Source organism: Tachysurus vachellii, chromosome 12 (assembly GCF_030014155.1).
Source record: "Tachysurus vachellii isolate PV-2020 chromosome 12, HZAU_Pvac_v1, whole genome shotgun sequence".
In the NCBI taxonomy this organism is placed as follows: Eukaryota; Metazoa; Chordata; class Actinopteri; order Siluriformes; family Bagridae; genus Tachysurus; species Tachysurus vachellii.
The window spans coordinates 3012422-3038502 of NC_083471.1; the positions used below are offsets into that span (position 1 = coordinate 3012422).

General features: G+C 40.3%; 1 protein-coding gene across 1 annotated transcript in view; it reads left to right on the forward strand.

Moving 5' to 3' along the window:
- The window catches only part of rps6kc1 (ribosomal protein S6 kinase polypeptide 1), a 31770-nt gene that overhangs the window by 2490 nt on the left and 3199 nt on the right, over positions 1-26081 (forward strand). The window contains exons 2-15 of the mRNA XM_060883001.1: positions 1163-1198; positions 2547-2667; positions 3280-3395; positions 3785-3878; positions 5346-5402; positions 6571-6897; positions 9239-9363; positions 9595-9687; positions 10253-10300; positions 10772-10904; positions 15000-16376; positions 18787-18876; positions 25307-25389; positions 25940-26035. Coding sequence (XP_060738984.1) covers positions 1163-1198; positions 2547-2667; positions 3280-3395; positions 3785-3878; positions 5346-5402; positions 6571-6897; positions 9239-9363; positions 9595-9687; positions 10253-10300; positions 10772-10904; positions 15000-16376; positions 18787-18876; positions 25307-25389; positions 25940-26035 — 2796 coding nt within the window. The remainder of the gene's footprint in view (positions 1-1162; positions 1199-2546; positions 2668-3279; positions 3396-3784; positions 3879-5345; positions 5403-6570; positions 6898-9238; positions 9364-9594; positions 9688-10252; positions 10301-10771; positions 10905-14999; positions 16377-18786; positions 18877-25306; positions 25390-25939; positions 26036-26081) is intronic.

The window sequence follows — 26081 nt, forward strand, 5'->3', positions numbered from 1 at the left end:
TATCTGGAAAACATCCAACTCCAGAGCTCCAAAATCATAACAAAAGCCTGTTCTGTTGTCAATTATTCAAAAACCAAACTGTTTATAAAACACTGCTTGAGGTTATCTCATACAACGTGTAAATCACGTTTGTTTTAATATCATATCACAAATGAGTAATGAGTTTTAACCTCAGATCATTACTGTAATTACAGTTATAATGGTGTAGCTTGTCTGCCTCAACGTGTGTGTTTCTGGAGCTGCTTTTCTGCTCACCACTGTTGATTATTTGAGATACTGTAATCAGATTTAACCAGTCTTTTTTCCCCCCTGCATTTAAGGCTCCTTGTTTTATTTTATTTGGAATTTTTTTGCTAAACGCAGTTTTTGTACTTGTTCCCTTCCTGCATTCTTCCAGGAGGGAAAAGGTCCTTACACTGTGTTTGTCTTTGCCGCTATCGTTATTGATCACATCTCGGTTTTGTGATAAAGTTCACAGTAAACACTCGATTCACGCTTTAAAGATTTGGGAGGAGTTTAGGACGTGTAATGCCGACTTTCTGGAGCAGTCCTCAGGTGTGTTCATTAGTGAGACTCTTTCCATCTCCCTCTGAGATCTTGTTGTCCGGTGAAGACGAAGAAGCTGATTACGTGACCTGCTACCGAGACATACCATAAACACAACAACCAGAAGCAGTAAACACATCATGTGACTTATTAAATATTAAATATATGATAATATTCATAAATAATATGATATCTATCTATCTATCTATCTATCTATCTATCTATCTATCTATCTATCTATCTATCTATCTATCTATCTTCATCTCTATGTATGGAACAGTACTCAATTCACTGTGTGTGTGTGTCTGTGTGTGTGTTTGTGTGTGTGTGAACTCAATGCGCATAAAGTCATCATTGTTCAGTTCCTCGTATCCCCTTCCCACTTTTACACACACACACACACACACACACACACACACACACACACACACAGAGCACAGTGTCCTGACTAAGAGGCAAACTTATGGCCGCACACATCTAATAAAAATTCATTCTTTATTCTTTTATCCATGTGATTTTATTTTCACTCCAGAAGGTACTGGAGTAATTTAAACTCAGATAGCACGTTTCATCTGTGGACCTTCATGACTGATTTAATTCTCTGTACCTTTTCCAGATCATCTCAAGGAAGAATCCTGAAGACGTACAGGAGGTGAGATCACTTATAGAATGACAACAAATTAGAATTACTATTCGATTTCTATTTAACTTTGGTAGGACTTCAGTAAGTGTGATTGTGTTAGTGTGTGTATGTTGGTGTGTGATAGTGAGTGTTATTGTATGTAGGTGTGTTTGTATAAGCTTTTGTGTCTTGGTGTGTGTGTGTTTTGGTGGTTGTGCACTTTTTTTGTTTTGGGGTGTGTTAATCTAAGTGTGTGCTTTTGTGCGTTGATGTATATGTGTGTGTTCGGGTGTGTGTGTGTGTTACTGTGTAGTGTGTTTGTCTGTTTAGGTGTTTGTGTGTTCTCTTTCTTTCGTTCTCGTTCTTTCATTTTTTAACAAATGAGTGCAAACCTTCATGACAGATGCAGTGAAAACGCTCTGTAGGACTCATACTAACAGAGTTGAGTGAACAACAAACCCTCAGTTTATCTTTCCAGTCGTTCTCGCTTAATTTTTTTCTCTCTCTTAAGGTAAATAAATCCTACCGACTGTTCCAAAGCGCTAAAACTGGAGACTCCTTCCGTTAATGTGAAATAAACATCTCTTTACAGACAAAGTGTAAAGAGCAATAAAAAAAAAACAGCCCTCTGTTTGTTACTATAAAAACATTAACATGTGAGTAGGAGTGCTGAGTGATTTATCAGTAGTAATTAACACCTCATGACCAATCATAGGTGAGCATTGTGATGTGTGTCTGATCAAATGATCCCTTCAGAAACTCAATCACCCATTTTAAAATACTGCATTCAGACAAACTTGCAAATACTCAGTTGCAGAATCTGTGTTTAAGAAGAAGAGTCTAGAGTCCAGCTGAAAGCTTTTAACAATTGAAAAATTGGTCTTTGGACACACACACACACACACACACACTCATCAGTGCACATACATCGATACACACACACACATCAGTAAACACACACATCAGTACACATACATCAATATACACACACACACACACACACACACAAACACACACAAACACACACTGGCATGATCTCATTTAGAGCCTTGGTGCAGCCTAAAAAAGGATCAGCACCCACACACACACACCACACACACGCGCGCACACACACACACCTCACACACCTCAGCCAGTGCATGTGTTTGTTTTCTTGCTTGAATCTGTTTGCTTGAATACCCTTCTGTTAATCCTGTTTTTGCTCAATATTGGATTATGTTGGAATTCCTTCGCATATGATTGGCTCTTGGGAATGAGAAGGGAGGAGGGGTGAGGGACGGGATTTCTCTACATGATGAACGAAAAGAAAATGATGAAAGTTAAAGCTGAGACCAGACATTGTCTATGTCTCTGTGTGTGTGTGTGTGTGTGGGTGAAGATCACAGTGTGGAAGCGCTACAGCGACTTCAAGAAGCTGCACAAAGATTTGTGGCAGATCCACAAAAACCTCTACAGACAGTCGGAGCTCTTCCCTCCGTTCGCTAAATCCAAAGTTTTCGGTAAGACGTCCACGGTTACACGTCACACATCGTGATCTATTACAGGTTTATTAACAGTTTATTAAAAATACAGGATTATTAAAAAATCAGTTAAAAACTTCATTGATGATTTTTTAAAATATCTCTAAAATCAAGGTTTTTCAAATAGCATCAATAAGTTTTTCATTATTTCTGTAAATAAAGTTTGTAAAAAAGTCTGTTTACTCGTTTAATTTCAACGACTTGTTTTTTATTTCAATAAAGAAAAGATGTTCTTCACACGGCTGTCCGTGTTCTGTCGAAGAGCGTCAAAATAGGTTTCTGCTCTTCCTAAATGTTATGGTAAAATAAGGCTTTTCTCTTGATGTAAGAAGTAAGAATATGTCAAGAAGGATATCATTTGTGTCATTAATGAAAAATTAAATAAAAAAAAAGATTAATGTCGCTTTTTTAAATTTACGAAATACACACTATATGTTTTTTAAAATAATATTACAGTCCCTTGTTTACATGGTTTCTAGTCTTTATTTGTTTCTTCAGTGTCCATTTAAAAATTAATTAAAAAAATATTAAGTGTGTGTGTGTGTGTGTGTGTGTGTGTGTGTGTGTGTGTGTGTGTGTGTGTGTGTCCAGGCAGGTTTGATGAGTCTGTGATTGAGGAGAGGAGGCAGTGTTCAGAGGATCTGTTACAGTTCAGCGCTAATATTCCTGCTCTATATGCTAGCCAGTACATACAGGACTTCTTTAAGGTATAACATGCACACACACACACACACACACATACAGAGACTCATTTGAACATGAGGTTTTCTGTTATGTGACCACACACTCATGAACTTGGTCACAGACAAATAACATAGGACTCATTTGTTCCACTCATGAAATTCTTGAAGATACACTCCCTTACGGACAGAGCAAGATTAGGTACACCCGCATGGTTTCTCTGTTTCTCACACACATACACACACACACACACACGCACACACACACACATGGTCACACTTCACTGACTTCCTGCATTCTAGTTTCACTCTATAGGCTTTCACAGTAAACACACCATCAGTGTATAAGGTAGCTTTATAAGTTTTTTTTTGTTTGTGTGTTTGTTTGCTTGTGTGTGTGTGTGTGTGTTGTCCAGGACGGAGAAGTTCAGGACGGTTCCGAGCTCATCGGGCCAGCAGAACCCTTTTCCGACTTCTTAGCCGACAGCCAATCAGACAGCAGCTCTGAAGGTTTGTATGGGGCTCCAATACTGTTGGAGCCCCAGTTGTCAGTTGTTGTCATTTATTAAAAGGAAAAGTGACCACCTGAGGGCGCTCTCATGCCATGCTGAAGAACATTAACTGAACTAAAACAGGAAACATGATCTGTGTCATGTGTGCAGTGTCTGCTGTCTACTACATACAGTTCCTCGTAGCTGTGTACAGTATGTCAGAGTTAGCAGTCTGCGTCTTTTTTTAAATAAAATCTTTAATCGTTTCTTTCCTTGATTTAAACATCTTTGCTCTTTAAAAGGTGTGGTTTATGATTATGATCAATTATTTAAAGCTTTTGGAGATTTTTGAGTTCATATATAGATATACATGTAAGATGTACATTAAGGGGTCATGTGGCCATCAGTAAAATTCATACTTCATTCAAAACTTGTTAGTTACCATAGATTTACCTCAGATATTCCTCAGATTTACCTCAGATTTACCTCACATATTACTCAATTTTACCTTAGGTTTGCCCTAAGTAACTCAGTTTACCTCAGATGTTTGATTTTACCTTAGATTTGCATCAGTTATTCAAGTTTACCTCAGATTTACCTCAAATATTCCTCAGGTTTAGCTCAGATGTTTGATTTTACCTCAGATTTACCTCAAATATTCCTCAGGTTTAGCTTAGATTTATCTCAGACTTGCCTCAGACTTCCTACAGATTTACCTAAAACATACCTCAGTGTACCTCAGCATTATATCAGACTTTCTTCAAATTAATTCAAGACATATCTCAAATCTACCTCAGATTACCATAGACTTTCCTTATATCTACCTCAGGTTTACCTCAGACTTTAGGCTTTTTTCTTTCATGATCTTTAATTCTGAACAGAAACTGCACAATTAGCATTAGTTACTGTTCTTTTAGTTCTTTGTTTATTCAGTTAAATATTAAACATCATTTAATGTGTTCATTTGATAATAATTGACCCACCAGCAACAGCAAATAAAAGACTAGCATGTTAGCAAGGTGTTCAGATGTTGCTAATTGTGTGTAACCTGTTGTAACTGTTGGTTAGCGTTAGCTTGTTTATACAGATGAAAAATGTAAAAGTCTTAATAGTTTATTCTTTTATTCTGCTAACCTACAGAACTTGTAAACTTGTAAAAACTACAACCCTGGTTTAGACTTTAGGAAGTGTTTGACGGCTTTCACCGTATTTGCATTTAAAAGTTTTAAAACAGAATGACTGTGACATTTTGGTATGCAGTACAGAATGAATATTGCTCTGTACAGTATGCTTACTTAGAAATTTAGGCCAAATCTTTTGTCCTTTACACTGGAAATATTTCTTTTATTCACATACTTTATACTATATCCTGCAGAGGGCGAAGTTAAGTATGAGTAACATGTATTTTGAACATCAATTAACAGCTTGGCTTCGTTTCATTCGTCATTCTTACGCTTTTTCACTTTCAACTTGCTCCTCAACGCAGTTCATAAGAGTGGTGGTGTGGATGATTCGACTCTAACCAGCCAGTCAGAGTATGGAGGTGAGTGTGGATCCACTGGATCTCTTCAGATCCTTTATTGTTTTCATAGCACAGTACAAAAGTCTATTTTTATCCTGATCAGACAGAAAACAATTTAGAAAACATTAATATTTTTAAGTGCAATGCGTAATTATAGACTACATAAACGCAATATTCTTTGGTTTGTTCCTCAGCTTTGGATTTGGTGTTATTTGTGATGGACGGAACATTGTTTTGTACCAGAATCCACAACACAACGTTATATTTAAGCACTTGATTTAATGCATTATTGTTTCTGTGGTTAGAAACCTGCTACTTTCTGTTCAGAAATGTTTTATTTAGTATTCAAGGTAGCATTCTACAGCGGTGAAGAAAACTAGCGGCTGTAATGCAAGTAATAACAAAAACTACAAAGCTACAAATTAGGTGAAGATGTAAATTTCTAAGGGTTGACACTAACAGTTAACACCAATTGCTTATATTGTAAAGTAGCTTTATGTAAGAATTAAGTACAACAAATTAAATTATTCTGTTAAAGGTGGGATCTCCGTTGTTTGAGAAATGCTTCAGAAAACTGCGTTGGGCCGCATTGTCAGGGGCGTGTCTTGTCAATATGGGCGGAGAGAGTGTTCAGTGCGCATGTGTGACATTAGCAGAAAGCGGTTTTAACATTGACACGGTGGATAAAAACAAAGAAAGAAGGCGAAAAAAGGCTTACGTTAGGGCAAGAAGCAGGACTTGTGTAAATATAGGATCAGCTTTCCAGCGCTGGAGAGAACTGAACGTCTTTCGCGTGAAACGGAGATAAACCTTTCACAGTACAACACACAGTACTACAAAAACACATTTGTATTACCATAGTATTACTCATTGTGTTTATTTATTCATAAAAATCTCCCCCCGGTCAGCTGCCCCAACAGGTTCCGCCATAATACTTGTCTGTGTTATACTTGGGTTATACTTGTCTGGTGTATGTGTGGGGCGGAGCTATCAATACAGGGGTGGGACCCATTTGGGTTAGGGGCGTGTTTGTTTTGGTGATTTCAAATGTCAACATTGTATTTCAAACAACGGAGACCCCACCTTTAATATTATGTTTATATTATCATTTGAATTGATGTCATTTGTTTATTAAAATAAGCAAATTGCAAGCAAAGGATATACATATATCAATGTTTGTGTGTTTCAGGTCCATCCAGTGAGAGTGATCTGATTTCTCTGCTGTTGGATGGAGACTCCCTGCCCGATTTGGACGATGGAATGGGCTCGGGTTGCAGTTCCCCAAACCAGGGGGCAGGAGGCAGCGGATGTTCGACAGCCCTAAGCCGGACGGAGGTAGACCCGAGGCGGGCCATCAGGGCAGCACTTTTCTCCTCCAGCCAACAGAAAAAGGATTACCTGGAGAAAGCTAGTGAGCAGATCAGCCTTGCTGTGCAGAAAGAAGTGGAGCAGGACTACGCTTCTGCCTTCTTTTACTACCGTAGCGGAGTGGATTTACTATTGCAGGGAGTCCAAGGTAATCTCTCTCTCTCGGTCACACACATCTGACACATATCAGCAAAATCAGAAGCTACAGAAGGACCAGACACTCCTACATAATCTATGATAATATTAGTAACAAATGGACACAACACTGAAACTGCTGGGACTTCTCGATAGGATGTGTCTCTTCTAAAGCGGCTGTAAAAACAATACCAAGTAGGCAAACAGGTATCACTTCTAATGCATGTCCACTGTAAAAACAATTCAAATATGCAAAGACGTATCACTTCTATAGGGGCATGTCGACTGTAAAAACAATCGCAGATATGCAAAATACGGCAACTGCCGGTATATCACGCAGCAGTAAAAGCAATAGCAAATGTGGAAAGTACTCTAACTGCTGAAGCATCATGCATGCTGTAAAACCTGTAGCAAAGATGCAAACTAATGTACTGTCACTGCTGAAGAAAAAGTACCTCTGCTACAAGAACCCTAACATATGGGCAAATTGTGTTCTCTGCTACAGGTACCTGCTATGTACCTACAGAGAAAGCAGTTCAGTAGCAAACAAACAGATTCTTTTGCAGACTTGCACGCAAACCATGGGGAAGTTTAACAATATGGACAAACTACTTTGAGTAAATACTTACCATAAAAATGCAAACAAATAAACCAACTACCATAACAGCTGGGCAAACTACGGTACCTGCTAATATACTTACAGATAAATCAGTAGTAAACAGAAAAGCAGCATAGCTACTGTAAATGCCCTAACAAATGCACAAACTACCATAACTGCTGAAGTAACTGCCCTACTGTGAAACCTTTAGTAAATGGACAAAGTATGATAACCGTTTGTGCTGCATGTCAACTGCATGAGCGTAACAAATGGACAAACTACCACAATTGCTTGAGTAACTACAGGCAATGCTGAAGTAATATACCTACAGTTGAAGTGGTAGAAAACAGGCAAAGTACTGTAATTAAACTAATCATCCAAAAACACAAACAAATGGATAAACTACTGGAAGTGTTTTACTTGCATGTCGACAAGTAGCAGAGTAGCAAACTACCATAAATACCTATTTGTTACCTTATCTACTATAGGCATGCTATACTAGCAAATTACCATAAAACAATATCAGTCTACCAAAAAGCTACGATAAACTACGATATCTGCTGGAACAAGCTGCAAAACATACCGTAAAATTGCTAACAAATAGGATCAGTTTTTTAAAAATAAATAAATAAATAAATAAATAAATAAAAACAACGTTTTTCTATGATGTCTTCACCTAATGAACATCGTTGTGATGTCGGAGCTGAGATTGTGTCTTTAGGCCATGCGGGCAGCGCCGTAGCTGCTGTTACACTCTGCCTGATGGCCTTTCTGGCATGGCTCTCACACACACGCCTTATTGTTCTTAAACCAGCGCAGTGATCAAAATGCCTTGGCTTGTCTGTCTGCGCTTGTTTACTCGTTAATGTGTTTGCGTTTGTTTACGGACGGGTGACGACTCCTGGTGTTGTTGACAATGAAACGGCGCTGGGCTTCTTTTGTGAAGGGCTTCAGTCCAAGCTTTTAGTACCTGCCAGGATTCTTTAGCTTGGTGTATGGCAGAAAGAGATAATGAGGGAAGAGCAAAAGAGAGAGAGAGAGAGAGAGAGAGAGAGAGAAGAGAGAGAGAGAGAGAGAGGCAGATGATGGAGGAGAAAGAGAATTTGTTGTTGTTGATGCTTTTTTTCTGATTGTAGAAGTTTAGATTTTAGTAGCATGCTTTCTGTAAAGATGTTAGAAAAGAAGAACTAGCATAACTGCTAACAAATTAGCAAGCTTGCTGTAAAGACACTGATGACTGCACATATTATAAAAATAGTAAGTTATTAATCATTTAAATTTTACAAAAGTAACTGACTAGCTAGCTAACTTGTGGGCAAGTGGGCTAATGCTGAGCTGTGTGATTAGCAAGCTAGAATTTTTTTTTTATTCAAATTGATCCAATGGACTAAAACTAAGCAGTATGTCAAGCCATAAATTGGAAAAGAAATGCTGGTTTAGTTACCGTTGTGATTTTGGATTTTGTCTGTGTCTGTGTGTGTGTGTGTGTGTGTGTGTGTGTCTGTGTGTGTGTCTGTGTGTGTGTCTGTGTGTGTGTCTGTGTGTGTCTGTGTGTGTCTGTGTGTGTGTGTGTCTGTGTGTGTGTCTGTGTGTCTGTGTGTGTGTGTGTGTGTGTCTGTGTGTGTCTGTGTGTGTCTGTGTGTGTCTGTGTGTCTGTGTGTGTCTGTGTGTGTCTGTGTGTGTCTGTGTGTGTCTGTGTGTCTGTGTGTGTCTGTGTGTCTGTGTCTGTGTGTGTGTCTGTGTCTGTGTGTGTCAGGTGAAGTGAGTCCGCGGAAGAGGGAAGCCGTGAAAAAGAAGACAGCCGAGTATCTGATGCGCGCCGAGCTTATCGCTAACACATACTTGAAAGACAGCATGGGACAGAACTCCACTCAGAGCAGGGTGAGTGAAAAGAATTGTATATTAAATGTATATAAAAATGTAATCTAATTGTAAAATTGTAAAATAAATGTAAAATAATCTAATTAATTTTATTAATAAGATTAATGAGAATTTATCTCACTGGTTTTAAATCTTAAACAATAATCAGAATTTAAGTAAAAACTGGACGAGTCTGAATGCTAGCTTTGGCCTTTAACCTTTCTTTCTGTGTGTGTGTGTGTGTGTGCTTAGACACTGGCTGCTCAGTGCTGTAAGGGGTCATGGGGTCAGCAGAGTCAGGCTGATGAATTGCACAACTACAGAGTGCTGGGGGTCATTGATAAGGTGAGCTAGGGATAAAGGGCAAATGTCACTCACCTCTGAGGTAACTTCCACTTTATTTATATGCTCAAATGAGTCCAAGGTGTGTGCGTGTGCGTGTGCGTGTGCGTGTGTGTGTGTGTGTGTGAACTCAGTGCTCCATTCATATCCATTAAGAGCTGCACCTGTTCCGGATTCTCAAGAGGTGTGCACACATAGACACAAGCAGAGGTGTGTGTGTGTGTGTGTGTGTGTGTGTGTGTTTGTGTGTCAGACCTAGAAATGGAGACATCAGATAATTCAGATATATTGCCAACCATGAACATGATACTGCTGCAGTTTGGGACAGTGCCACATCTCAAGCGGTGACAGACTTTGGTTTTTAGGAGCTTCAGTTTTTTGTTTATAGCCCATTCTTTATAAAAACACATTCAGAATGTGTTTGAGTAACATGTCTTCTGTAAATACTGTAAGAAACAGGCATTGTACAACAACAAATAATCACTAGTTCTAATGCCCACTGAGCCACACAGGAAGTGACATCATTTGCTGAACATGTTGCTTATGCTGCAGTGTTTCTGTTATGCAGGTGCTGCTGGTGATGGATAAGAGGACACAGGAGATGTTCGTTCTCAAGGTAAGTAGTGTGTGTGTGTGTGTGTGTGTGTGTGTGTGTGTGTGCGTGCTGATAGCATGAGAGATTTTGATTCAGGTGTGATGATGGTGTGGTCATGGTGCATAATCTGGTGCATTAGTGAGTGCAGAGGAGATGGACTGGTGTATGTGTGTGTGTGTGTGTGTGTGTGTGTGTGTGGTGTGTGAGGTGCCATTATTTGTGGTGTCCTCCACTTTGGACAGGCTCCAGATGCCAGCTTTTGGCACAGGCACAGTTGATGCTGATGCCACACACACACAAACACACACACACACACAGACACACAGAGCTCTGGCCTCTGACAACAGGGTAACTCAGACAGATGAGGAGCCCCGATGGGCACCTGTGTGTGTGTGTGTGTGTGTGTGTGTGAAAGAGAGAGAAGATGTATATTATATTAATGATCGTTATTAGACAGCGAGGTCTCTTTTATGTTCATTGCATCTTATCTAGGGATTGCGGAAGAGCAGCGAATGTGGACACGTGAAGAAGACCATCGTCCCTCGCACGGTGCCCAACATGGTACGACTCAGGAAGTACATCGTCTCCGAGGACTCCATTTTCCTGTTGCTGCAGTATGCCGAGGGTGTGTCTCACAACACACACACACACACACACACACATTTACTTTTCTTCATCTGGCAGATGCTTTTATTCAGAGCAACTTCCAAGTGAGACCGAACACGAGCCGAATCACAGACCTAAAGTTCAGCAACAAAATAGTTACTTTTATTTTAATTTGTTCATAAAAACCTCAATTACTTTTCCCAACCTTCTGACACACATTGTTACCTGTCCTCCATTTTAGATTAATATTTATATTCACTTCCTGATTGGAAATAATATTTAAATTGACAAGATAAACTATCTCTCTCTCCATCTCTCTCTTGGTGTCTCTCGGCCACTTTCATTACCTCACACCTTTTCTCTGGCTCGTCATGGCAAGTCCTTTCTCCTTCTTCACACACACACACACACACACACACACACACACACACACACACAACCCCTTGCTCGTCTCTCTCTGTCCTTGTTAAGCTTGTGTCACAGGTCATTATCTATGGTAGCAGGTGCTGCTCCGGATCATTAACTAAGCTAACACCTGCGTCTCCTTATTCTCTGCCGGCTGTGTGTGTGTGTGTGTGTGTGCTTGTGAGCCTGTGAGTGTGTGTCAGTGCACACATCTGTGTTCAGGAGCGTGTTTATATTGGAATGAATAAACCACTTAATCTCCTAGCAGTCGTTTGGGCAAAATCATGTGCCCGTGTTAATAAGTTGCCTCAAACCTCTCAAGTAGCCTAAAGCGCCGTTTCGTTTCACAACAGGCCCAGCTACCGGAGCACGCACGCGAACAACTCGCTGAATGTGGTTTAAATGTCCCGACTTACCATCAAGACTGGCCTCATGTGTTGATCTAACACGAGGTAATGAGCACGACTTGCCAGTTTAATAAGTATCCTAATGCAGGAACTAACAAACTGGCAACCTGGAGTGCATTAGGGCTGTCAGAGCCATGCAATTTGCATTTGAAGTTGAAATAAGTGAAAGTATGAAGTGAACTATTTTAGTGCATGGACAGAAAATAGCAATATAGCTATAAGTTTATTTTAATTGCAAGCACAGGAATCTTCTTCGAAACACCTAGTAGTGAATACACGTGTGTAATGATCGTGTATGATGGGTATATCCCATCCATCATTTTGTGCTGGAATCAGATATTTAAAACCTAATTAGTGCCGTTCGTGTCCGGTATAAGGTCATTTGTCCAAAAAGTTTTGCCATAGACTGTTTATGTGTCAGTATTCATCATATTTTAACACACACAGTTAGCTCTAGTGTGTAGGCACGAAGTCTTAAAGGAAAACACTGTTAAAATTACACGCTTCTAAAGCCAACAGTAATTTACAGCTGCCACCTACCTCACCAGTAAAAGTATTACTGATGCACTAAGGTTCCCAGTTTTTCATGCGGAAAATAATTTCTCCCAAACAAACGTAGATATCAGACAGGAAGTTTGGCCTGACCCGAGTGACATTGCCGGAGTGCGATTGGCTGATTCTTGTTTGTTTGTTTGCTTTGTTCGTGGACTGGAATCATTTGGCTGCAACGGTGTCATTATCTTAGCAGTGAAGAGCCAATTCATTCTGTTAACGCAGCAGATGTTACCCTCCAATCACTCACAACACAGCTGTGCAAGAGTGTGTGTGTGTGTGTGTGTGTGTGTGTGTGTGTGTGTGTGTGTGTGTGTGTGTGTGTGTGTGTGCGTGTGTGTGTGTGGGTACGCACTTAGGCTTTCAATCTGTTAGGAAGGAGATGATACCATTTAAAATCCTGGCTCTTTACATTGTAGTGACCTTTTAGCTCAGATTTATTCACATCATCCGAGTTATGTAGGAAAGTATAGCTTTTTAACTCAGTTATGGGGTTCTCTTGTATCTAAATGTATTTGTTTGGCAAGTAATTTTCATTTAAAGCGGTTTAATAATCTAATTCTTCATTAAGCTGTAAAGTTAACACTCCCTGGTTATCCTTAGATTTTACCTCAGAATTGTAAGGTTCCTGGGGGTTGGGGGGGCATTGTGGCTTATTGGTTAGCACGTTCGCCTCACACCTCCAGGGTTGGGGGTTCGATTCCCGCCTCCACCTTGTGTGTGTGGAGTTTGCATGTTCTCCCCGTGCCTCGGGGGTTTCCTCCCCTGGTCCAAAGACATGCATGGTAGGTTGATTGGCATCGCTGGAAAATTGTCCGTAGTGTGTGATTGCATGAGTGAATGAGAGTGTGTGTGTGTGTGTGTGTGTGTGTGTGCCCTGCGATGGGTTGGCACTCCGTCCAGGGTGTATCCTGCCTTGATGCCCGATGACGCCTGAGATAGGCACAGGCTCCCCGTGACCCGAGGTAGTTCGGATAAGCGGTAGAAGATGAGTGAATGAATGTAAGGTTCCTGCTACTGTGCCTTGTACATCTGGATTGTTTGTATCCTTGTTTTCTTACTCTCTACTTGTCCTCTGTTGATCCAGGGTCCGCACTATCTTGCCATTTTCCTCCCTTGGTCACAGTTAACTTTGTCCACTAAGGCATCAATAATAACTTGAAAAATGGAAGACAAGGTCTCCATGATCGGGTCTGGAAAGCAGCTTTATTAGCTCGTGTCTTAATCTCTCTTCTCCAAGTTGCCGATGATCCAGGACTCATTGATGACCCCGAGGTTTATTCATAAAAAGTATTTCTTCTAGTCCCCTAAAGAGTTTTATGTTTGTACCCCTTAAATGTTGTTGGAACCCTTCAAAATTTAATGCAGAATAATCCTACAAGAAGGTTTTGTTTCTTTACTAAATCAAAGCCCTTCCTACCCCTTCAAGGAGGTACAACAGATACATATGAAGGAACCCTTTTTCAAAGAATGCAAAGTAACTCCCATGTAGAGCCCTGCGCTGTTTTTATAAACCCGCACCCACCCGCTGAATTTCTGACCAGGACCGCCCGCGCCCACAAGCTGCGTGTTCCACTCCCACCCGCACCCGCAATGTTTGTGTCCACTCCCGCCCACTCCCGCGGATTTTTTCTTGAGAGCTTGTGAAAATTTTGATTGTATACAAATGATCAGACTAATTATTAGTTCAGGCTAATGTCCAGAATAACAGAATTAAACATGATTGCATTTAAATAAGATAAATTAATACTAAACCAAAGCAACACACCTGACGAAAACATTTGTTTTTTATTATAAAATATTAACCGTTTTAACAAAACCACAACTAGCGGCACCTCATTTTTTAAACATACTGCATTATACACAGACACACACCAAATGATTAACTGTTAACAACTGTGCTTTTTCCTCAATATGTCGAGACACAGTGGTTGGATGTGGCAGCACATCAACATCAAATGTACCAAATTTAGCGGCTATGTTAACAAAATGCTGAACTATGTTAACAAAGCCATTCCCGGCAACAATGTCATACGGTCTAATATCTTTACAGCAAAGTGCAACACATTTTTCCATAGTATCTTGCTTAACGTGAGCAGGAAGTGCTTTATTGGAGAATGAGAGCTTGCTTTGACCACTGAGAACTGTGCAGATATGTCGCCTCAGGCCAGACGTGCCAGATTTATGTCCGTTGTAAATTAACACTTTTGCACATTTATTGCAACTTACGAAGTTTAACTCTTTCCCATTTTTTATTTTCAGTGACAATTGAGAATTGTGTCCAGATGTCTGACTTGCCTTGCTTTGCTTTTGTCAAGTAAACAGCCGCTTTAATCTTCTTCTCAACATCATGTGTTGACTCCATTCTTATTATTAGGCTACACGCCAAATCCCACCAGGTCCCGCGGATCTCCCACTAAATTTTCTGACCGCCCACTCCCGCCCGGGGCAAAGGTGAAACCGCCCGCTCCCGCGAGATTTGCGTTGGGTCCTGCGGGTCCCGCGGGACCCCAATCCCAATGCAGCCCTCTACTCCCATGGTCTTCCTATGGCAAAGTAACTATGCACTGCAAATTCAAAACCAAGATCTGGGCCATCCCTTGATATGGTATAGATCGCAGCCCTTCTTTTCTTGTAACTGCCAGTGTGGCTTTCACTTATTGTCTCAATCTATTGGGACTACTCTGAAGAGGCTGTTTGCTTTTTTTCTTTTTTGTCTAAAAATCTCTCCCATTCTTTTTCTGTTCTAGGAGGTAAGCTATGGTCCCACATCACCAAGTACCTACATGAAGATAGTCAAGACGACAGCTTTGACATCCCCTTTATCCAGAAGTCCCACACAACTACAGTTCACTGCACCGATGCCCTGATCAGCTCAGAGAGCAGCAGCTCACGGCCCAGTGTGGAGCTCCAGGAAGACCAGGATGAAGATGAGTCCCAGCCAATTCTGACAGTTCACAGCAAGAACAGCTCACAAGTTCCTTTGTCCGGGTCACTGGAGGAAGAAGAGTGCACCAGCAGCTACCTGACGCTGTGCCATGAGTACGAGCAGGATAAAGTAGAGCCTGAGGCTCTGGGTGAGGAAGCGGAAGATACAAAAATGGCAGAGGAAGATTCTGGCAATGTCAGCGTTGGTGGTTCTGGTGCAGAGGCGCTACCAAGGCCTTATCACAGTTCGGGAATCAGCAGCGATAGTTTGTGTTCTCCGGTTGGTGCGCATGAGCTGAGCTTCTTCACCGAGGAAGATGTGGAGCTTGTTGACACACCGACAGTTAATTCTCTGGAACAGTTCAAACGTTCACCCATGGAATTGTTTCGGATTGACAGTAAGGACAGTGGTGACGCTTCGCGAGCGCTGTTCTTCACGTCAGACCTGGGCTCAGAGGTAACGGAGATCACCGAGGATCCTTTGGAAATTGGTGAAGTAGTGGAGGTTAAAGGTCACCTGTCCGATCTGTGGCGGTTCGATAGCGATCAGGGTTCTAACGAATCCGTGCCTGTGATTTCTTTCAAAGAGGCCATGGTGGAGGATGCAAACATGTCTTGTATTGATGAGGGACAACCTCCTGACCTTTTAGTCAACCTTCCCGGAGTCACAGGGGTCACAAGTGACGATCTGGAGCAGGAACTTGCAGCAGCAGGTGTGGCTTTTGCCGTAGAAGCTAAGCCCTCGCCTCAATTTGGCAAACCAGATGTACTCCAGCTTGGAGAGGAAGCAGGCCTGGACCTATCTGTTCAGGAACATGCTCCTGGTATCTCAGTTTTACGTAGCCGTTCAAACCCGGATGCGTCTGAACAGAAAGGCCACGTCTCTACTGTGAACAGTAACACAAAATCTAAATCGCTTTCCCTTCCCTTTGATTCTCTGACTCTCAGAACTGAAATTGAGCTCAACGACCCACCACCCTCTGCTGGGTCAGGGGTAACAGAGAAGAGGGAGGGCAGGAGTGTGTCTGAGATATTCCGAGAACTGGATGAGTTGGCGGAGGTGGCTCTGCACACACACCTCCCCGAAGTGCTGGTGAGGAGCTGGGCGGTGGATATGCTGCTCGCCCTCGATGCGCTGCATCGAGAGGGAATCATCTGCAGAGACCTTAACCCCAACAACATACTGCTGGATTACCGAGGTACACATACACACCCACTACATATAGTATCTACAATGGTCCACACTCTCTTTTTGTTCTGTCACAAAGTCTTTACCATGGCAAAAAACATTACAAAGTGCTGACACTGGAGACTATTTCTATAAATGTTAAAAAAACAACTTAATAAACACCAAATCATTCATCTCATTTACAGAGGTGGGTAGTAACGAATTACATTTACTTCGTTACATTTACTTGAGTACTTTTTTTGGGTAACTTGTACTTTTTGAGTATAATTAAAGAGGTGGCTTAGTGGTTAGCACGTTTGCCTCACACCTCCAGGGTCGGGGTTCGACCCCCGCCTCCTTCTTGTGTGTGTGGAGTTTGCATGTTCTCCCCGTGCCTCGGGGGTTTCCTCCGGGTACTCTGGTTTCCTCCCCCGGTCCAAAGACATGCATGGTAGGTTGATTGGCATCTCTGGAAAATTGTCCGTAGTGTGTGATTGTGTGAGTGAATGAGAGTGTGTGTGTGTGCCCTGTGATGGGTTGGCACTCCGTCCAGGGTGTATCCTGCCTTGGGACAGTAGCGGTAAGTGTCAAAATTATGCCAAATTATTTGATGGTAATTTGGTAACTAATTTGGTAATTTGGTAACTTTTGCATTTATACCCAAATCCTGACATCTCACTTAAGTTTTTTTTTTCACTAAAGTGCAGAACATATACAAAATAAAAAGATTTTTTTTTCTTTGAGCCCAGCGTTTTGAAGACATTTACCTCAGAAGACGTGTTGATTCGTTGCGACTCTTCTTGAGGAGAAATATGCCGTGAAGCTCTCCCACGGAGTGAGGAAGAGGTGGACAGTTGAAGTGTCCAATGGAGTTATGAGATTTGCGCTCAAGCTATTTTCAAGACTTTAGATTGGTTAATAACTTGTAAAAATAACAGACCCACGTGGGGACTGACCATTAGCATCGATATGTGAAAAAATATGAAATTGACCAAATTTGGACATACGAGGTTTCCGCCCGACAGCGATGATATGTTTTATATTAGCAGAATAAAGAGAATTTTAAGGAGAGGTGTGTGAAAGCTCTCCAAGTAGTTTGAAAATCAGGGCTTTTGCTTCACATCAATCAGATGAGAAGTAACTAGTAACTAACTACTTGAGTAGTTTTTTTTCATCGGATACTTTTTTACTCTTACTCAAGTAACTATTAAGATCGTTACTTTTACTCTTACTTGAGTAAATATTTCCATAAGCACTTGTACTTTTACTTGAGTACAGATTTTGGCTACTCTACCCACCTCTGCTCATTTATTACCTTTATTTACAAAGTAGCTGGCACTTCTGCCTTACAGGTTTCTTACAACCAATCCGAGTGATGTAAATTCACCAAAAGACTAAAATAAAGAAGAAAAATATTTAAATAAATAAAGTATTGATTCTTTTCAGCCATTAACATACAGCCCAGAAATGCTAATCGTCTATTTCTCCGACTCACATAAACACCCGAAACGGCAATAGAAATAATAAAAAAAAACGAGGCACTTGTAAATATAAGTACTCGCCACGTAATGCTAAAAAGTCAATAACACGAACTCTCGCATTGCTGAACTCTTAAACAGGAGTTATTAGTGCCCTAAAGGTTGTTTGGTGGGCGTTGGAAATAGCATTATGCTTCGAATGACAGTTTTGCTATAGAACATTTATAGAGACATTATCATGATTTCGAGTGATGCTGAGAAGTCTGTGGTAACATAATTGTGTCTGATGTTATCTTACACACATACACACACACACACACACACACACACACCATATTATTGAGTATACACCTTAAACAAGATCCGTAGTGTATATCTGCTTGTGTAGCATGTTTAACACACCCTTAACCTTCTTAACAGGTAATATGGAAATAGTTTTGTCTCCCGTCGTTCGATGGATTTTGATTTCCTGCTGTTTCCTGCTGTTCCGTTGTTCTTCTGTGCGTCTGTTTGTTTTCAGGTTGTTTGAGTCGGGCGATTTGTCTGGCCCTTCTCTCTGAGGCTTAGGCCCCCTGCTCAGCGATCACAGCTCTAATAGGCTCTAATGGTTAATAACAGCATTACTGCCAATGACACAGTGCCAGCACTCAAAGCACAGCAATTACCGCTCCCTCGTTCACAGATGAGTGTGTGTGTGTGTGTGTGTGTGTGTGTGTGTGTGAGAGAGAGAGAGAGAGTGAGAGGAAGAAAAGGGCACATTCGTTTCATTTTGGGCGAACATTGTAATTTCGTCAGACTGTTTTAGTGGAGAGGTGGAGTTGCTTTCAGTTTAATTAGCCGCACCATTTTCTCTCTCTGTTTGCTCTCTGTTTTGCTCTCACTCACATATTTTATTTGCTTTCTTCCTCTCTTTCTCTCTATCTCTGTTTCCTTTTTCTCTTCTATTGTCACACTTTCTTTCAGGTCATGTAGAGTTGACTTACTTCTGTAGCTGGACCGAAGTGGAGGAATCCTGCGATCCTGTCGCCGTCACCAAGATGTACTGTGCCCCAGGTTAGTCACGTCTCCAGCTCCAGCCAAAAATAAAACAAGATCGCAGGTGAATCATGAATCACAGCCAAAAAAAAAAACAACAACAAACAAACATCTTCAGAAAAACATTCAAGAAAAAGTTAAGTTGCCACTTAAGTTATAAGTTAAATGTCATTCAGATTAAACAGACAGAAGGATACCATATCTCTTAGAAAAGTCTAAAGTAAAAGTAAAATATAGAATTATAAATTATTATAATACTTATACTTTTTTATGTTAATAAATTAGCAAAGTAAATTTTAAATAGTACATTTATAAACAGTAAATATTTAAATAGCACTTTTTCTTTACTTTTATTTTTGTTTTTACAAATAATTAAATTTAATGAAAAAAAAATCTAATTGATTTTAATATAAATTTTCAAAAAATCTCGAAAATTTCAAAATTATTATTATTTTTTTTACATTTTTTTAAAATAAGATTTTGTGTGACTTGAATAATATTTTATATTTATAAATAATAGTTCATTTTTAATGCGTTTTGATGAGGTGTCAGTCTCCTTTATACTATTTTATATCATTTATTTATTTTATTTATTTGTATATTATTTTATTTCATTTAGATTTACTATTTGTGTAAATTGAGATACATTACTCCCAATCCCCCAAAGAATATAAAATTTACAGTCAAACGTTGTCATTTTAATCACTAAATTGTTTATTATTATTATTTTTTATTATTATTATTATTATTATTATTATTATTATTATTATTTGTAATTGTAATGGAAAGAATCCATCGCGTGTTTAAAATTATGTCCTCTAGAGGGCGCCACATGACTAAATTGCTTCACACTTTTACCCTCAGTCTGTAAACTCTCCCTCCTTCTGGCTGATTTTCTCAGCTTTGTGTAGAGTTTTCTCTCTTTTCTTCCCTTTTCTCTTTTTAGCTCTTCTTGTTTTGGAATAGTTATGAAGAATCGTTTCACTATATTGACAAAAAAAAAAAAAACAGCTTGTCTGACTTTGTGCTGATATTTTGTCAATAGAACAGGGCAGATTTAGTTTTCATGGCCTTATTTATGTCACTCACACATCATATTTTCATATATTTCACATCATATCATCATATTCACACACATCAGCACTAAAATTCTCATCTACGGTAGTTTAAAAATGATTAGCGACAGATTTTAGAAGAACTACAGTAGCTTCTAAAGTTATCTACCAAGCTAGCCAGCAATTTAGCCATTTAACCCTTTAAATCAAATTGTACATGATAAAATAGGCATCTTTGTAGAATAATCCATTGTTTTAAAAGGTCATGTATGTTTTGAAAGTCTAAGGAACATCTTTACACCTTTTATATTCCTATAAAACACAGCAACAAACAGTACACAAGTGTACAATTAGGAAGCTAATTGGTTGCTAGTTAACTAGCTGCTTTCAGATTTCTGTAGAAATCTAATGTTAATGAAAATGTTTGCAAAATGGTGTAGCTAATTTAGCTAGCTAGCATTAGGCTCAGATGGATAAAAAAAATACTGTTGTTAACAACATGTTGTCCTGTAACGCTTTGCATATTGGACGCAGTGGCATCGAACTAGATAAGAGTGCATTTCCTCATATGTCATTTTCTGTGAATCTGTTTCATACAAAAGTACTCAGAAATCCTTGATATTGAGAGGTGCCGTGGTACCATAATTTCACCCAGATATTCGTCTATAGCGTCAAAATCCAACCTCCGTGAGGTACGATACTCAGTTTTGAGGTTATTATCTTTTTAATAGTTCATTTTAGAACGTTACTCGATAACTAGCTGCTTGAGCTTAGCTTGGTTTAGCCAAACTGACAATGACGACATTGTGGCTGATTGAAGAAGCTGTTTTTAATGTAAAAGCGAATAAGTGTGTGTGTATTTGTGCGTGTGTGTGTTTGTTTTGCCTGAGGGAGAGTGTTTATTTGCGTGTGTGTGTCTTGAGGTACTTCTGCTGTGGTTTTTTCCCGCCGTTAGCTGCTTCCTCACGGCTACAATAGAGCGGTTCTTTAGGGAAGTGACACCGCTCACCTGTTCCTCCACACGCCTCTGTCTGAGGAGACCAGCACTTCCCTCTCAGGCACCCGAAACAGAACGAAGTGGCTTTCGGTGACACTCAGGGCTGTGGCTGTTACGGCAAAATGCCTCACGCACATGCACACACACGCGCATCAACCATGGATGTACAAACCAAATATAGGAACTTGCTCCTTCTCACTCAGAAAGTTTACTGAACAAAGCAACAGATCTGCATGGCATGTGGTATTTAGAGACGTTGATTAGATTCACTAGAAACATTTACTTTGTGTTGATTCTGGTCATTGAAGCACAGCTGATTTCCTAAACCACAGGATGATTATATGGCACGAGACTGAATTTTAAAATAAAAAAACAAACAAGCAAAGTTATAGTTTGTCCTTAAAGTATCAATAAGTGTTTTTAGAGTAGTATTGAGAATCTTTGAAGTTTTAGTGTTGTGTGGCCTTAAAGTAGCAATAAGCTTCTTTTTCTTTTCTTTTACTGAATGTTTTCATTTATCTTTTTAGTTCTTTTTCTTTTTTGCTCTTTCCCTATAATCTCATCCAGTCTGATTGAACGTACTATTTTCTTACGAAACTTTTGCTTTTTCTCTCTCTGTCTGTCAGACAGATCTGTCTATCCTAGAACTTGTCTCACTCCTTTCTTTCTTTCTTTCTTTCTTTCTTTCTTTCTTTCTTTCTTTCTTTCTTTCTTTCTTTCTTTCTTTTCTATCTATCTAGTTATTTTCCTTTTTTCTTTCCTGTTTAATTTTTCTATCTGCCCATCTGTACTGCTATGGTTTTTCCTTTTTCTCTCTCTCCTTTTGCTCTCTCTCTCTCTTTCTCTCTCTCTCTCTCTCTCTCTCTCTCTCTCTCTCTCTCTCTCTCTCTCTCTCTCTCTCTCTTTCTCTCCTTTTGCGCTCTCACTCTCTCTCTCTCTCTCTCTCTCTCTCTCGCTCTCCTTTTGCGCTCTCTCTCTCTCCCTCTCTTTCTCTCTCTCACTCTCTCTCTCTTTCTCTCCTTTTGCGCTCTCTCTCTCCTTTTGCGCTCTCTCTCTCTCTCCTTTTGCACTCTCTCTCTCTCTCTCTCTCTCTCTCCTTTTGCGCTCTCTCTCTCCTTTTGCTCTTTCTCTCTCTCTCCCTCTCTCCCTCTCTCTCTCCTTTTGCGCTCTCTCTCTCTCTCTCTCTCTCTCTCTCTCTCTCTCTCTCCTTTTGCGCTCTCTCTCTCTCTCTCTCTCTCTCTCTCTCTCTCTCTCTCTCTCTCTCTCTCTCGTCTTGTCTTGTTTGTCCTGTGCTATAATACTTTCCTTCCCTGGAGTCTCATAGACATTAATCCTTTGTGATGACACTCGACCTTGCTGAAAGACTTCTGCATGTGTGTGTGATATCACCCTGAGCCACCCCCTCATATCACACACACACACACACACACACACACACACACACACACACACACACACACACACACAGACACACACAGGTACAGCTCGGCTCGATTTGATGATGATCGTGTACATCTCGCTGTCACAACATCTCGAGTATGAAGCCATGCTGCTCCGTTGCAGCCGGAGCCTATGGGGGAAACTGAGCTTTCGTCATGCCTTTAACTCTGACTGCGAGAGAGCAGCAAAGCCCCGCCCACAGCTGGAGGTGGAGCTTATGTAGCTCCAGGCTATGGCTCTACTAGACTCATTGCTCGAGGGGCTCATGGGCCATCTGGTGTCCCCACTGAAGCCCTGAAGGCTTAGAACTGAAACCCGGAAACACAGAATTCAAGGACAAGTACATACACATCACACAGCAGGAGCTAAAAGTTTGAGGATTCGAGAGATGGACCGATTATTATTTTATTCCATCAGATATATACACATCTCCATCACTGACTGTTTAAATAATGTTTACAAGATTCTCCACATTGTTGTTAACGTAGTATAAACGAACATCTTGAATTTGTTGATTTATTCTCTATAACAGCAGCACCGAATCAACTTAAAATGATTCATTTGATTCATACATCCCAAAACGCATAGTTGTGTAGTGTATATAGTGTGAGTCGTGTTCACACTGAAAATCCCAAGAAGAAGAAGACGAAGAAAAATAAATAAAATTAATTATTAATTTTTTACATTTTTTTTTTTTACATTTTCAAAGCAAATGGTGTACGTGTAAACGAGAAACCTATCCGAGTCAAAATAATAAAATAAAATGATTAAAATTCCACGTTATTATATACAAAGATCCGCATTTTACAGAGGAAGCAACAACATCTTAAAAAAAAAAGGCATTATGTAAATTGTGTCATTTCGGCACGTCCACGTCGTGTCACGCTGACAGTCAGTTGTGAGAAGCGCTGTCGCTATGGAAACACCCACGACACCTTGCCGTCTTTTCAGAGAGAGAACGTGTAGAAACGATACTCTAGTATTTATGAAGTCCTGACATTCCGATCCTCGCTGCCGTGAACTGGGAACGCTGCTGTCATTTATTCCCTCGGGCTGTTTTTTCTCCCCCGAGCTGCTAATTATCAGGTTGACAAAGACGCAAAGCTCGTAATTACAGTTATTTGGGCTTGACATGAATGCAGCATCGTTTACAAAGTTAAGATATCGCACACAAAAACTTTTTTTTTCATATGGAAAGTATTATTTGATTTTTAACTGCAACAAGCCAGAGAAAGGGTTTATTTAAAAAAAATAAATAAATAAATAAAAACTAAAAAAATAACAGTGCATCAGTAATGAACCAAGAATTGTGTGTGTTTCTTTACTTTCTTTTTTTTTTTGTTGATCAGGCATTCTTTCTGTTTATCTTACTTTCTTTCTCCTCATTTCTCATTCTCGGCTTCATCTATTTGAAATAAATAAATAAAATTGAAGCCGACGTTCTATTGATTTAGTGGATTTCAGGATGTAACTGTAGCGCCGATACTCCACTGGGGCAGGAATCGTGCTGCACCATGCTTAGTTTTAACAGCAGTGTACAGGATCGTTTATGACATGGTTGCCAGATTGGGAAAAACACTAACACATTTTAGTACAAAAGGCTGAAGTGTAAGTGCATGAAGAGAGAAACAGAATATTAGGATATCTACTGCTACGTTTTAGTATAAGAATCTCACCACAGTGACCTTTTCGCCCATGCTGAGAAAAAGCAGACTTTGTGATGTGGCTGTAGAGAGAGAACCTGGCAACCCTGCTTAATGAGATGTACGCTGGATGACTGCATGCTGTCGACTCTCAACTGCTGTAAAGTACAGAGTTAGTCTAAACTCTAGTTAGGGAACCACTTCATTTGGTTTGGGACTTCTTATCGTTAGTCATGTCGTCATGGAGCACGAGCCGCTGCTGCTAGAGATTCCTGCGTTTTTGAGTAATGAGTATAAACACAGTAAACCCTGTGTAAACTAGCCAAAGCTGTATTAAATATATGTTTTAATGATTCCATTGTTGTGTGTTTGGCCTTTAGTCTGGAGTCACTGAAGCGTTTGTGTGTGTCTGTGTGTGTGTGTGTGTGTGTGTGTGTGTATGAGCGTGCACATGTGAGAGTAAGGATTACCTGTTCATGCCTAACTACTCTTGGAGGGAAGCCGAGGCCTTGTGTATCTCTGTGTGTGTGTGTGTGTGTGTAGTACTGTTTGTCCAGTTATGATTGCACACAAACTGCATGCCTGAGTGCTCCAGACTGATATGCAGAGATCTGGCCGTGTGTGTGCATGTGTGTGTGCGCGTTTGCGCATGCGTGTGCAAATGTGCGTGTGCACGTGTGTGTGCGCGTGTGTTGCATGCGTGTGTGTTGCATGCGTGTGAAAGCGTGTGCAAGTGTGTGCGTGAGTGTGTGTGCATGGGTGTGCATGTGTGTGTGTGTGTGTGTGCATGTGTGCTTGTGTATGTGTGCGCGCCCGTGTGTGTGTGTGTGTGTGTGTGTGTGTGTGTGTGTGCATGTGTGGGGTAGGAGTTGTTGGCCGTTTTATTATGTAAATCACCTGCTTTGGAAAAACAGCCCTTCTGTTCCTCTTTGTGTGTGCGTGTGTGTGTGTGTGTGTGTGTGAGACCAATACACTTAATTTACATGTTGCTTCCTTGAGAAAGCAAACACACTAGAAAAGAGAAAATGAGTTTCCATTAAAATAAAGCTCTCAAGTTCAAGTCCCAACCGTCTCCTCTCTCTCTCTCTCTCTCTCTCTCTGTCTGCCTGTCTGTCTGCCTGTCTGTCTGTCTGTCTGTCTGTCTCTTATTGATGCAACTAATAACATGGCATTGTGTTGCCATGCACTTGAAGGAATGGAATATTAAAACACAATTATATAAAGAAATTAAAAAATCAGTAATAATTGATTATAATAATTACTATATAATATATACTAATAATCCTCTCACTCTGTACCTGTCCATCATGCAGAAGTGGGTGGAATATCGGAGGAGACCGCAGCGTGTGATTGGTGGAGTTTGGGAGCGCTTCTTTTTGAGCTTCTGACAGGAAAGGTAAGCATGGTCTCAATCAGGTCCTCGTATATATTCTCATGTTTTAAACGTCTATCTATCTATCTATCTATCTATCTATCTATCTATCTATCTATCTATCTATCTATCTATCTATCTATCTATCTATCTATCCTCCTTTACTTTTCCTCACACACACACACACACACTCACAACATTGTCACCTTCACCCTAAGCAGTATTTTATATACCCTAATGCAACCAGAATTTGTTATTTATTGACATTGGATTTACCCTCAAGTCCCTTGAGACACTCATCAACATTATGAATCAACTTGTTTTAGTCTGTTGCCTTTGCATACATTAATAACCAGACTTTAATAACTCACTATTTTAACTTAAATAAATCCTCTCAGAATTCCTAGCAGGTTAGCTTAGCTTAGCTAGTTAGCTAGCTGTCTAACGAAAGCTCTGAAAATCCATTCGTATAATATAAACTGCACCTGCAAAAAGCAAACTATGATGAATTCTTGACTTATATACTGTATATATGTGTGTGTGTGTCTGTGTGTGTGTGTGTGTGTCTGTGTAGTCTCTTCAGCAGTGTCACCCCGCTGGTATCAGCAGACACACGTCGCTGAACATTCCAGACTTCGTGACAGAAGAGGCCAGGTCTCTGCTGGAGCAGGTGTGTGTGTGTGTGTGTGTGTGTGTTTACAGGTTTTTTTGGTAAT